The 15336-nt window shown below is 37.7% G+C and overlaps 1 protein-coding gene across 5 annotated transcripts in view; it reads right to left on the bottom strand.

The window, feature by feature from the left end:
* Positions 1-15323, bottom strand: part of LOC106884231 (anaphase-promoting complex subunit 4) — a 95701-nt gene extending 80378 nt beyond the window's left edge. For 3 of the 5 annotated variants that reach the window (XR_016238791.1, XM_052976733.2, XM_089344235.1), the window contains exons 1-11: positions 15051-15323; positions 10877-11005; positions 10642-10741; positions 9398-9605; positions 8345-8389; positions 6586-6694; positions 5839-5946; positions 5120-5203; positions 4058-4153; positions 3196-3269; positions 3034-3076 (exon numbers count right to left, since the gene is read on the bottom strand). Coding sequence is in view for 3 of the 5 variants with exons in the window: in XM_052976733.2 (XP_052832693.2) it covers positions 3034-3076; positions 3196-3269; positions 4058-4153; positions 5120-5203; positions 5839-5946; positions 6586-6694; positions 8345-8389; positions 9398-9605; positions 10642-10741; positions 10877-11005; positions 15051-15104 (1050 nt within the window). In the remaining 2 variants the exon portion in view is untranslated. The remainder of the gene's footprint in view (positions 1-3033; positions 3077-3195; positions 3270-4057; positions 4154-5119; positions 5204-5838; positions 5947-6585; positions 6695-8344; positions 8390-9397; positions 9606-10641; positions 10742-10876; positions 11006-15050) is intronic. The other 2 variants (XR_016238793.1, XM_014935494.3) reach the window with 1 other exon arrangement.
* Positions 15324-15336: the final 13 nt, after the last annotated feature.

Raw genomic sequence — 15336 nt, 5'->3', positions numbered from 1 at the left:
GCCAGGGCATAGTAGTGTGGTTAAGAATTTTACTTCTTAAATTTGTGGTTTAAGGTTCAGTCCCACGGCATGATACCTTGGGCAAGTGTTTTCTACTAAAGCCCCAAGTTAACCAAAACCTTGAGTGGATTTGGTAGGCAGAAACTGAAAGAAACCCATCATACATATGTATATATGTTTGTAATATTTGTACATACTTGTGGGGGAGGGGTGCATGCATGTGCATGTGTGTATGTACACTTGTGTGCTTGCATGTGTGTTTATGTTCATGCCATCTAATCTTGACATTGTGTGATAGATGTAAATGAGTGTGCCATTGTACAAGCAGTGTCATTTCCAATCTTCTATGAAAACATCCAGTCATGGGGAAATATTACTTTGATTGAAAACATGTGAGGGTTGGTTACAAGAAGGGTAACTGACTGTAGAAAAACTGTTTCAATTATTTCTGTCTGACCTACATCATCATCATCATCATCATCATCATCGTTTAACGTCCGCTTTCCATGCTAGCATGGGTTGGACGATTTGACTGAGGACTGGTGAAACCGGATGGCAACACCAGGCTCCAGTCTGATTTGGCAGAGTTTCTACAGCTGGATGCCCTTCCTAACGCCAACCACTCAGAGAGTGTAGTGGGTGCTTTTACGTGTCACCCGCACGAAAACGGCCACGCTCGAAATGGTGTCTTTTATGTGCCACCCGCACAAGCCAGTCCAGGGGCACTGGCAACGATCTCGCTCGAAAATCCTTCAGGAGCCAGTCAGGCGGTACTGGCAACGGCCACGCTCAAAATGGTGCATCTCATGTGCCACCCGCACAAGAACCAGTCCAGGGGCACTGGCAACGATCTTACTTGGCTTGCCGGGTCTTCTCACGCACAGCACATTTCCAAAGGTCTCGGTCAGTAGTCATCGCCTCGGTGAGGCCCAATGTACGAAGGCCTTGCCTCACCACCTCAGCCCAGGTCTTCCTGGGCCTACCTCTTCCACGGGTTCCCTCAACTGTTAGGGTGTGGCACTTTTTCACGCAGCTATCCTCCTCCATTCTCACCACATGTCCATACCAGCGCAATCGTCTCTCTTGCACGCCACAACTGATGCTTCTAATGTTCAGCTTTTCTCTCAAGATACTTACACTCTGACGGGTATTCACATTGACATTACACATCCAACGGAGCATACTGGCTTCATTCCTTGCGAGCTTACGTATGTCCTCAGCAGTTACAGCCCATGTTTCACTGCCATGTAGCATGGTTGTTCGTACGCATGCGTCATACAGTCTGCCTTTTACTCTGAGTGAGAGTCCCTTTGTCGCCAGCAGGGGTAAGAGCTCTCTAAACTTTGCCCAGGCTATTCTTATTCTAGCAGCTACACTTTCAGCGCACCCACCCCCACTACTAACTTGGTCGCCCAGATAGCGGAAGCTATCGACTACCTCTAGTTTTTCACCCTGGAATGAGATAGAAGTTGTTTCCTGTTTGTTTGCAGTCTTTATTGCACCTGAACATCTGCCACAAACAAAAACTAACTTGCAAGTTAACCTGCCTTTGATGTTGCTGCACCTCTTATGTGTCCATAGCTTGCACCGGGTACATCTTATAGAGTTACTACCTACTCCTTTTCTACATACTGAGCAGGGCCATCTACCTGAAGGGGTTTGTGTTTTATCTACATTCCTACTTATTAGGATTTTGGTTTTAGCTAGGTTGACTCTAAGGCCCTTCAATTCTAGACCTTGCTTCCACACCTGAAACTTCTCCTCTAGTTCTGATAGTGACTCCGCAATTAGGGCAAGGTCATCAGCATAGAGGAGCTCCCAGGGGCAACCTGTCTTGAACTCCTCTGTGATTGCCTGGAGGACTATGGTAAATAAGAGGGGGCTGAGGACGGAACCTTGGTGGACCCCTACCTCTACCCGGAATTCATTGCTGTACTCATTTCCAACCCTCACCTTACTGGCAGCATCTCTGTACATGGCTCGCACAGCTCTCACTAACCATTCTTCTATCCCAAGTTTCCTCATTGACCACCAGATAAGGGATCGGGGGACCCTGTCAAAGGCTTTCTCCATGTCAACGAAAGCCAGGTACAGAGGTTTATCCTTAGCTAGGTATTTCTCCTGCAACTGTCTCACTAGAAATAAGGCATCAGTAGTGCTTTTACCTGGCACGAACCCAAACTGCATCTCATCTAAATTGATTCGCTCCCTAATTAGTTGGGCTATGACCCTCTCTGTAACTTTCATAACCTGATCTAACAGCTTGATGCCTCTGTAATTATTTGTATCTAAAGCGTCACCTTTACCTTTGTAGCAGTTGACTATGATGCTGCTACACCAGTCATTGGGTATGACTCCTTCGTGTATCACCTGGTTCGTAATACGGGTGACTAGGCTATAGCCAACACTGCCAGATATTTTGAGCATCTCTGCAGTGATTCCTGATGGGCCGGGGGCTTTCCCGGTCTTCATACTCTTAATTGCTTTATCTACCCTGGTACTATCAACTCGGATAGCTGGTCCCTCTATTGGGTCGACATACGGCAGGCTCTCTTTCTCCCATTCATTCTCTTTATTAAGCAATCTATCGTAGTGGCATCTCCAGACCTCTTTCTTTGCATCCTCATTTAATGCAAGCGTACCATCATCCATGCGAACACATTTCTCTCCTACAACATCACTATTCTCTCTCCTACACTGTCTTGCAACACGAAATACCTCGAGTCTTTGGTCCTCACGGCGCAGAACATTGGCAAATCTTTCCTTATCTGCTTCCCCTCTAGCTAAATAAACCTGTCGCCTAGCCTCCCTTCTGGCACATTGGTACAATTCCCTGCTACCACCGTTCTTCCAGTCCTTCCAAGCCTGTTTCTTTTGTCTAATAGCCCTGTCTACCTCCTTGCATGGAAAAGTTGGCATTAAAATGATAATGATGACAACAACAGCGACTACGATGATGAAATTAACAGAAAATATTTCTATTTTCATATTTTGTCAATAGATTTACCATTGTAAAAAAATACATTCATTTACCTTTTCTGTCAGTTCATGTAGAAGAAATAGACGAAGTTCAGTGCTGCAACATAGAATGATTATTTTGTTAATCAAAAACCCTTGAGGCACAGAAAGGAGTCAAAAGACACCATCAGAGTAAATAGGACATCAACGAAATGCAGTTTAGTAAATGTAATTTACCTTGCTCTGCCCATGAGCAACATTTCAAGAAGATCTGTAGATACAGAGACTGCAGGTCGGGAACTACCACATTGCTGTAAATTAAATATTTCAAATGTTAAGACGCTAAAACTACAAGAGATAATATAGAAATATATCAATAACACTGTATAACAAAATTTTAATTTCTTATTTTGTCTTTGGTCAGTAAGTGTTATTTCTTATTTGGTTCTATCTAGAAATCAAAGGAAATTACTATTATTCCCTTCAAACTTTGCTTTTGTGACCTGAACATCGAAGTTTTTTTTAAACTGACCTATTTTCCATTACATTTCAGACAGATTCAGCACTGAGTTGCTGAGGCAGAAATAATGTTATAGCAAATATTCTGCTCAATACCACAGATTTGCTTGTCAATTGCTTGACTTTAACAACTTGAGCATATCCCTTAGTGGCTGACAATATGTGCATCTCTGATCATGAGCAGGAGTAGTGAGGTAGCATTATAGTCATGTGTTGAGAGGGATTCTTTAGGGTTTGAATGAATATCACAACAAAAGAAAAGTTTGAAGGAAATATTAGCCATTTTTCATACTTCCCAGGAATAAGCAAATAAGAAATAATGGTTGCAACTCAAGGACAAAAATCATGTTACACAGTGTAATAGAACAACTGGAGCAACTGTCAACAAAGAATATAGAAATGACTTATACATAAAGAAGAAATTAAATCACCAGAAGATATTGGATTTTTGTTCAATCCTCAGCGTTCTTCTACAACTCAGTAAATGCTTATGCATTCAATATTAATTTAGTAGCTATAAAAGAGAGGTGTTCATATAAGAAGTCTGAAGATAAAAACTAAGATTACACCAGTTCCTAACCTTTTTCTCTTCAGCAAACTTTAGCAACTTGTCATCCATTTCCATAAGAATATCTTCCCATGCTTCTGTCATCTGCTGAATTGTGGAGTTCAAGTACTGGAAAAGTTACCAAACAGCATTGATAAAAGATAGTGTTTCATTCATTCAGAGTAATCAAAAGCATTTAAGATTTTTTACACTTGTTTCTGAAAGGAACATCATCATTATTTAACATTGCTTTGGAATCGTGTGGTTTCAGGTTCAGTCCTACTATATAGTACTTAGGGCAAGTGGCCAACCAAAATATAGTGAGTGAATCTGGAAAACAAAAACTGAAGCCCATCATATATATATATCAAGTTTGCTTCTCCTTGTGGCATGAGTTGGAAGGTTTGAGAGGATCCAATGGGTTGAAAGATCTTGTCTTGCTCCTGTGTCTCAGTTTTGACATGATTTCTACAGCTGGATCCCTTTTTGAACACCAACCACTTCACAGAGGGGTCCAGTTGTGTGCATAAATATTATGCTTCTAGAACCTACTTGTCTTTACATCATATCCTAATTGCCAACAAATGTCACCGTCTTATAAATGGTGTCATTTGTTTGCAATCTTCTGTAAAAAAAATGCTTGGGCTTGGGCAAAATATCAACTTGCTTGGAAACAGACAGGGGATTGGCAACGGGAAGAACATCTACCCATAGAAAATCTGCATGAACAAATCTGGCCTAAGCCATGTAAACATGGAAAAGTAGAGGTTAAAATGATGATAAAACGATAATGACATTCCTTTACTATCATCTAAGTGACAGTTGTTGATGGTAACAACACTGTTACCAATCTGTGGCCCTGGCAACAATTACATTCGGATGTGCTTTAAACGTTCTACTGGCACGAGTGCCAATCAGGCGGTACTGTCACCGGCCACATCATGGCTTGTTTACACTTGCCTCAATAGGTCTTCGCAAGTAAAGTTCATTGTCCAATGAATGAGAATTTTGTAAAATAAAAGAAGTATCAAAAAAACGCATTATTTATGGGATAACCCAATATATGGTAAGTTCACTGCCAAGAAATGTACTTACTTCTAAAAGAGAAGATAGTTCTGCATATTTCAGTGCAAGTAATCGAAGTTCTTGATGTCTGCTAGCCAGAAGTGTAGTGTCCATCTGAAAAAAATTTTTTTATTAAATTGAAATTAAAAATAAAAAACTTTTTAAGAAAAGGAAGAGTAAGTCATGCATAAGGATTACGTTATGAAACAGTATCCTTCATTCATGTCAATAATGCAATTTCTACAACAGCAAGCAAGAAATGATAGCAAAACCTTCTCCACAACAGGCCATGATTATTATCAGTGGTTTTAATTCTAGATTTTTTTAATGAATTAGTATATATGAAAATACTTCTAAATCAACAGGTTCTATTTTTCATCATTTCTGATTACCCATCAAAGTATATTCTTCAGCATCCTTGTAATATTGGCCATGTTGTGGCACTGCCTTGAGGGAGTTTTATTGAACTAATCGACCCCAGTACTTATTTCCTTTTTAAACCTGACACTTATTCTATTAGTCTCTTTTGCCAAACCACTAAGTTATGGGGACTTAAACACGTCAACACCAGCTGTCAATCAGTGGAGGAGGGGCAAACATTACATTTAAAAAATTTTTTTTAGCCAAGTTGTATTTTATTTACTACATATTCAAACTGTTATTTGTTGACCACTGATGACTAACACTTAACTATTTCCTTATTTCACTCACACTTGCTTGCTGTTTTAGATTCACTTTATTGTACTTACCGAGGCTAAGTAATAACCACAGTCACCAGAATCATCTTCAGTAACTTCTAGAATTAACCAGAGTGTATACAGATCTTGAGATATCATAGCAGAGTTCACTCGACTTCTCTGTAAAAGGAAAATAAACACAAAGTAAAACAACTTAAATTCATTACTGAACCACTAGACTTGACACAAATATCATTATCATCATCTAATGTCCATTTTCAATGCTGACATGGATTGGATAGTTTGTCCAGGCTCCACTTGCCTGTTTTGGCATGTTTTCTACAGCTGGATACCCTTCCTATGCCAACCACTTTACAGAGTGAGCTGGATGCTTTTTACACGCCACCGGTACGGGTGTGTTTTATGTGGCACCAACACAAACATGGAGTTAAAACCTTTAAGATCACTATAAATGCCATATCCTACTATCACCACATCTCTTCAAGTGAATTATATCCTGAACAAAATAAAGATTGCATCACAAAGACTGGCTTCTTCTTCAAAGCCAGAAAATACTTCAGCCCCTGACATCTAATCCTCTACAAAAAAGGATGGTGATGATGATGATGATGAAGAAGAATCCATACTTATGTAACATAGCCACAATACCTTGCTACTGATAATACATTGAAATCTCATAAATTTATTGCCTACTATATGAATTCAGTTAATTGCATAACTTCAATCATTGAAATTATATAATTAAGCAGAATGAACTATACAACATGCAAATACAATTTTTTAAATGAAAGACAATACCTTGTCCTGAATGCTAGGATGCATTAAGATTATAGATCCACATGGAAATATACCATAAGCAAACAAATAGACATTTCCAACAGCTGAACCAACAACTAGTAGATTTAATCTGAAAAAAATAATAGATGGACGAATAAGAAGAAAAAAATCAAATATGAAAAAACAGACTAAAAATAAAAACACACAATTAATGGTAAGCAAACTATAAGCTCTGAGATGGAAACATTTTAAGTAAGGTACATAAAACAAGCAAATTCTATTAAAAACTACTTATTTTGTAACATACATTCATACTTTATCTTATTGTGGACGTTTATAATTGATGAGTGTGTGTGTGTGTGTATGTGTGTGTGTGTGTGTGTATGATGTGTGTATATGGTGTGTTATATGTGTGTGAGTGTATGTGTGTGTGTATATATATACATATATATATATATCAGGTCATTAAGAATGAAATGTCCAATTTTCTTATGTACCAAGTTTGACAGTTGTTAACTCTAATGTTTTATCCTGACAATTCTTTGTTTTGCAACATTGAAGAGTTACATCATCACTTTGCAAAATGCAATTCATGGTGTCTGATTATATTGTGAGTTTTCTCTCGTAAATCAATTTTTGTGAACCCATGAGTAGATAATAAAATTGTGCTGTTTCTGAATATGAGCTCCATTGTAGAACCAATGCATCCTAGACAGCTTGAAACAACAATCAGATGTTTGGTGAAGATGTGACAAATGAGTGCACTGTACATCGATGGCTTGAGAAGTACCGGTCTGGTGGTTTTACTCTAGATCAGCCCTGTGGTAGACCTGAGAGTGTAGTGAGTGGTTTTTACATGCCACCAGCACGGCATTGACCACATTCGGATGGTGCTTTTTACGTACTACCAGCACAGGGGATAGACGGACGGACGGACGTACATACATACATACATACACACATATATATATATATATATATATATATATATATATATATATATATACACATATATGTATATTTGTGTATATATATATATATACATATATATACACATATGTATTTATGTGTATGTATATGTATATAAATATATATACATATATATGCATATATGTATACATGTGTATATATCGTTGCCAGTGCCCCTGGACTGGCTCTTGTGCGGGTGACACATGAGATACACCATTTTGAGCGTGGCTGTTGCCAGTGCTGCCTGACTGGCCTTCGTGGGATTTTCGAGCGAGATCGTTGCCAGTGCCCTGGACTGGCTCTTGTGCGGGTGGCACATGAGATGCACCATTTTGAGCGTGGCCGTTGCCAGTACCGCCTGACTGGCCTCCATGCGGGTGACACGTAAAAGCACCCACTACACTCTCTGAGTGGTTGGCGTTAGGAAGGGCATCCAGCTGTAGAAACTCTGCCAAATGAGATTGGAGCCTGGTGTAGCCATCTGGTTTCACCAGTCCTCAGTCAAATTGTCCAACCCATGCTAGCATGGAAAGCAGACGTTAAACGATGATGATGATGATGATATATACATATATATGCATATATGTATACATATGTATGTGTGTGTATATACAAATACATATATATGTGTGTGTGTGCGTGCGTGCATGTGTATACATATATATACACACACACACGCACGCATATATATATATATATATATATATATATATGTATATATGGTATGTCCAGGGTAAGACTTTAAGCAGCATCCAGTAGAGGAGTCCTGGTATAGGAGTTCCAAAGTTTCATTATATAAATCTGTACTTACTCTTTTTGATTTTTAACTTTCTTGGCATCTTCAACACTTTCTTCTCTGCAAACATACATCGAAAGACCTCAGTTAATGTAATAATATATTCGGATAATTATACAATATAGGATATAAGGCTATAACATATAGATATAATTTCCAGTTAGAAAGAATATTGAGTGCTTCAACCCAAGTTGAAATGTCTACTGTAACAGAAATTATATTAGTTACATATAATTTATATATTTCTTCCCTAGTCCTCATTGTGATTAATGAGTTAGTTAGCAAAGAAGGGGTCATTCAGTGACCTTTGTAGATTAATGATATTAATGATGTTTCAGTTTGAACACTTTTAGGTCAATGGTCGCAGGTAAAAAGAGGGGTGTCAGAGGGTGAAAGTTCTGTGGGAAAGGATTTAGCAGAAGTCTCTAATGCAGGCCATTGCTGACATTGTCGTCATTTAACAGTCATCTTCCATGTTGCAATGTGTTGGAGGTAACATTGAGAATGATGAGAGGAGACATGCTGCATAACAACAACAAATATAAGAAGAAATAGAAGCAAGATTTGAAGTAAAAAGAACAAGGCTAACTAAAATTAAGCACAAGAAAACGAAGCAACATATCAACCAGAACGATTAAATATTACTAAGAAAATTGAATTGTCATTTTTTTTTTATGGCTACTACACTCGATCAAGAGTATAGTTAAGAATTATCCTTCTTGTAATCAGAAATGCAGATTACAAGGTGGATAACTCTTACAAATAATCTCCCCTTGAATATGTGACGATTTCGTCTTAGTGAAATACATTGCTCTATATTGTTTACAATGTCAGCTAAACAACAACAGTAACAATATTAATTTCATTGCTACTATATTCCTGTTGAGATAAACTGCCTTTATTTCGTTTAATTTTGAAAATAATAAAGTTTGGAACATAAATTAACAAAAAATTCTATCGAAAGATTTTAATTTAGATTAAAACAGATTTCTATCACCAAACCAGGGGTGGTCTTAGGTGGGTTGGTACCAAAAGGAATAAATAACATCTCTGTATTAAAAAGCTTACCTTTTATTAAGAGGTTCTAATTTTGGTAGGTAATGATCTGAAGTATCCTCTGGATAAGCACGAGGAGACCAAGAACTGCCGTCTGGGAAAACTTGAGAAACCCAACTCATACTTGTCACTTCTTCATGGATATTAACTTCATGTAGCACATCAGCATTCTCAATATGACAAAGACATACTTTGCCATGAGTGTAACCAACAGCCAATACTGTAATATACAGCAAACACCATACAGGGTTATAATCTATACTGATCATTGATAGGATTTAGTTTTGGCTTTTATCTTTTACTTGTTTCAGTTATTGGATTGCACCCATGCTGGGGCACTACCTTGAAGATTTAGTCAAATGAATCAACTGCCGGTACTTATTTTTTTAAAGTCTGGTACTTATCCTATCAGTTATTTTTGCAGAACTTCTAAATTACAAGAACATAAACAAACCGACGCCAGTTGTCAAGAGATAGGAGTGGGGACAGACACAAAGACACACACACACATATACACACATCAGGCTTCTTTGTTTCTGTTGATCAGATTCACTCACTAGGCATTGATGACTCCAGGGGTATAATACAAGATACTTTCCCAAGGTAGCATAGAGTAGGACTGAACCTGAAACCATGTGGTTGCTAAACAATCTTAACCATACAGCCATGCCAGCACCTATTCTTGTAGAATGAGTCTTGAATTACAAAATCACATTGTTGTTGGCACTCCGTCGCTTACGACGTCGAGGGTTCCAGTTGATCCAATCAACGGAACAGCCTGCTCGTGAAATTAACGTGCAAGTGGCTGAGCACTCCACAGACACGTGTACCCTTAACGTAGTTCTCGGGGGAGATTCAGCGTGACACAGTGTGACAAGGCTGGCCCTTTGAAATACAGGCACAACAGAAACATGAAGTAAGAGTGAGAGAAAGTTGTGGTGAAAGAGTACAGCAGGGTTCGCCACCATCCCCTGCCAGAGCCTCATGGAGCTTTAGGTGTTTTCGCTCAATAAACACTCACAACGCCCGGTCTGGGAATCGAAACTGCGATCCTATGACCGCAAGTCCGCTGCCCTAACCACTGGGCCATTGCGCCTCCACAAAAAAAAAAAACACATTAAACTAGCTTAAAATAACATAACAACTTAGATCTAATAATGGAATTTATAAAATATGGAAGCTAATTAGAATAAATAGCTCGAGTGTCTTACAAGTAATTAATAAAAAGCTTCCAATTAAAATAGGGAAGTACTTACTCCGGCCATCTGGGCGCCATGCCATACTACCAACAGTAACATTATCAGCTGGAGCAGGAATAGTCCAAACCTTCTGCCAAGAAAGACGATGCAGAACAACCTACCAAACAGAAGAAAAAGTTTCATTGTATAATATTAGAAAAATGGAGCAATATTTTTAATACAAAGAAATGACAGTAAGCATTCTTTAAAATTCTGGGTTTACTAAATTGAAGAATTTTTTTTTAATATTTACCTCCCCTTGAAGATTTGCTAATGCAATAAGGTCCATTTTTGGTGACCAGAGCATTGACGTAACTTCCACAGATACATGTCGATCTTCTGTCTGGCGAAATGTAGACTGTTCCATTTTGATAACGAGTTCCTGGAAATACATCAGATCAGTTTATAATTTACAGTCAGATTTTATTTTTTTAATAACTTAAAAGTAGAGGGAAGTTGTGGGAGAGGAAAACCCAGGAAGACATAGGATAAAGTATTGAAGGCCGATCTCAAAATGCTGAACCTTACAAAGATGATAGAGGACCACAATATATGGTGCATTGTTGTACTGTAAATCCACCTACCAAAACAGAATTGAGATCCTAAAACCAAGGTGCCACATAAAACGCATTGGTGTGGGTGCTGGTGCCATGAAAATAGCACCCAGTACACTCCTTAAAGTGGATGGCATTAGGAAGGGCATCCAGCTGTAGAAACCAAGCCAAAACAGACTATGGAACCTGGTGCAACCTCTGGCCTTGTCAGTTCCTGCCAAGCATCCAACCCATGCCAGCATGGAATACAGACATTAAGTGCTGCTGCTGCTGATGATGATGATGACATAACTTTTTCAACTATTGTGACTTCTGAAATTGCAGTAGCAGGAATAATGTCTCAAAATGGAAAGTCCTATATATATATATGTTAGTTATACACTTTCCACAACTCAAAGAAACTGGTGTAATTCTGAACATTAAACTAATGCAGTGGTATGGTATATAGGAAGATTAAGACATTTTTCACACAGGTGTCTGATCATTAGTTTTTGCAATTCATTTTCTTTCGAGACTTTTGTTACCGGGGGGGGGGGGGGATTTTACAGCAGACACCCATATACACACTTACATTATCACTATATGATTTCTAAAATCATTCACATGCTCAGTAAAAAAAAAAGCAATCAATCTTGATAGCTTAATAGTGTGCATTATGACACAGATCAGTTTGATAAACTGTTCTATAATGCATAAAGCAGTTAATGATGAATTTGTTTTAGCTAAAGTTCAGACTGTTAAGGACAGTCATTTCAACAATATACCTTTATGTTCACTTTAAAAAAAATACAGCACATGGTTGGAAAATAAGGGTCTAGATCAACACTTTTAGCACAATAAGTTCTCATTCATCTAAACTGGTTGTAAAGAATAATTCTATATTCAATAAAAACATGCTAATCATTCCTGAACTTTATAGACAAAAATTTTGTCCAAAATTTGTGACACATACAAAAAGGCACATAACTTGCACTAATGGAAGCTTATATTTGGTGCCCTAACCTTGATAGAGGTACTGAAGAATCTATTAGATTTTGTGATGTTTGATAAAATAGTTCTAGGAAAGAAACATACAAAATGATGGAAATATGTTGATCACAATCAATTCAGCCACTAATTAGATTAAAGCAGTTTTATATCCCAGAAGCTTGGAAAATGCAACAAAATGTCAACGTTCCATCTTTTCTAGATTTCGTGTTTTAATAACAGTGGTATTAGACAAGTGGCCAAATTTATTTATCACAAACACAAGAAAATTTTTTACTTTTAAATGCAATGTGAGTGCATTATTTACTGTAAACTGCATTCCTTGGTATGGTAACTTTCTATCAGATCATCATCATTACATTTAATGTCTATTTTCCATACTGGCATGGGTTGGCCACACCAAGTTCCATAGTCTGTCTTGGCTTGGTTTCTACAGCTGGATGCCCTTCCTAATGCCACACTATCACAATATGTATTGATGGAGCTTTTTCCACTTCCCTCTCAATCACCATTAATGCGCCCCAAGATTCCTTCTATACATCAATCACTCTTATGCAGACGATACCTGCCCCAACCATACATCAGCCACATTCAATCTAAACACCATATCCAAAACCTACATTGATTCCATGAACAGACATCTTAAGAACATTCTCTGATAGGGCCAAACCAATCTTGTCTCTTTTAACAGCAAACGTAGAAAAAACTAAGCACTACTCATATAAAAAAAAAAACACCACTGCACCCTACTTTAACATAAGTAACATTAAACAAGAGCTTTCCCATTCTCTCCAAATAGTGGTCCTCACTATCACCAAGGATCTCTCCTAGCAAAAATATCCTTAACATAGCTAAGACCACATCCCAAAAACTAGCCCGTTTCTTCAGGACCAGAAAGTGTTTCAGCCTCCAACAGTTACAGACACTACAAAATTCAAGTGAAGCCCTGTTATGCACACAAACACCGTGGAACACATCCTGAGAAGATTAAATTGCTAACAGACACACTTCAGCGTCAGGCCCACAGTCATGCTGTCTCCTCTCAGTCTTTTCTATTGCTAGTATAATGGCCTGTTTTACAAAGCTGGCTGGTCTCGCGTAACTTTCTCACGGGTATACACACCTCTAACCCACTCATCACCTTGATGCATTCCTCCACCAGCCCCACATTAACCCCTATTTCCAGTTTTTCTTCCACATAACATTGGTTCTCTTTTCCTTGCTTATGTCTTTCTTACAGATGTTGATTTGCAACAGGTTGAATGGTACGTCTAACTCACCAGTCTCGGAGGGACTACCCCTTCTTTCAGATATAGCAAGTATAAAACTTCTTATCTAAATAGACCCAGTGCATGAGAATGAAGTCTAGCAAGTGTAACTGGGATTCATTGATGAGTTCTCAATGGCACAAGCCATATAGCTATTTAACCTAAATTGTAGTATTGTTAACGCAGGTTGGCACTAAAAGAACAGGCCTTTTGAATCACAGACATTTTGGTCATGACATCCTATCACTTCTTACTAAGGCAGTGTACATCTAGGGTCACATTAAATGTCTCCGTAGAATGTATATAGGAATACATTGTTCAACGAGTCCTTCACTTCTTTTGAGATAGTAAGAAGGGTTTTATTTCAGACTGAACAGAGACTTTTCTTGACTTTATCATGTTGATATGATTTTAAATGTTTAGCAACCAAAAGCTGACACTACAACCACCAAGAAGAACTGACAAGAAACAAAGGAATTTGGTAATTTTTCAGATTAACACCCGCACGATCTTCACTAGGATGTTAGGATCTTAGGATTAGGATTACGGTTAAGGTTTTAGGGTTTGGGTTACGGACTTCCGTCCCTAACCGTAACGCTAACCCTAAACCCTAGTGAAGATCGTGCGGGTGTTAATCTGAAAAATTACCCGGAGTTTTGAGTTGTTTCTTTCGATGGCGGGGTGGGATCAGTTAAAGAAAAGAAAGTGGTTTCCCTCTGAAAACGGATTAACAGTAAACACTGAATATGCTGAAAAACCTAACGCCTAACAGGGTTATGTATGAATGTGAGATACATATAATGGATAAAATACAAAGAAGTTCAAAGAAGAAAGCGAAACTTCAGTTTGAGTTACAAAACTTGACATGATATAGAGACTTTTTATATACTCAAACGATTATGAAATGTGCTTTTGTAACCAAGATATCAGTTATCGATGATATAATTTTCAATAGAAGAATAATCTAACAGTCTGCACTTAAAGTGTAAAATTGAATTGCTGTTAATGATTGGATTTTTCCGGATGCAATTATTTAATTTTCGAGGTGCAATTTGAAAAAAAATTCGAATATTTTACGTATCTGAGATTGTATAATTAGTTAAGTGTGTAAATGTGTTAAGCGAATTCTGATAGAACATGTTGCTTGTCAGCAGAAATTTCGCCGCTAAAAGGTAAACAAACCGTCTGAGAATGAAAGCATGCAAGGAAATACAAAGGCAAAAAAAAAAATAATAAATTGGAAATTCTCCACACTTCAAAACCTATATATGAAATATTTGATTGAATATTCAATAAAAGAAAAGTATAATTAATCCTTCTTTTTTCATTCCTAATTAAAATACTCTAAAATATAGAAACCATCAAGTTTATCTTTTTATCTTTCATCGTTTACTTATTTGTCTTTGGACTGCAGCAATACTGGAGCACTAAGGGTTTAGTCGAACAAATCGAACCCAGCTGTTATATTTTTTTAAGCCTGGTACATATTTTATCGATCACTTTTGCCGAAATGCTACGTTACGAAGACGTAAACAAACCAGCACCGGTTGCCAAATCGTGGTAGGTGCATACAGAGACACAACGACACACAGATGTATGAATATATATATATATATACTTTTACTACTTTCGGCCACGCTGGAGCACCATACAAATTAATTTTAAAAAACATCCGTGGTTAATAAAAGTAGATTTTTCGATACAAACAAATGCAGTGGAGAAATTTTATCTTCATTCTTTTTTTTTTTTTTCTTATCCTATACATTTATATTAATCATAAATTATAAATAAACCGAAGTAAATAAATAGATGGCTTAACAGATAATTACTTTCAAAGATTTCCCTCGTCTTGGAAATCGGTAGAAACTATTTGAGTTGCAACTTCCGGTGTGGAATATGATAAT

The sequence above is a fragment of the Octopus bimaculoides genome, chromosome 2, assembly GCF_046866305.1.
Source record: "Octopus bimaculoides isolate indiv1 chromosome 2, ASM4686630v1, whole genome shotgun sequence".
Classification (NCBI taxonomy): Eukaryota; Metazoa; Mollusca; class Cephalopoda; order Octopoda; family Octopodidae; genus Octopus; species Octopus bimaculoides.
This window is presented reverse-complemented; position numbering and strand designations above follow the sequence as displayed.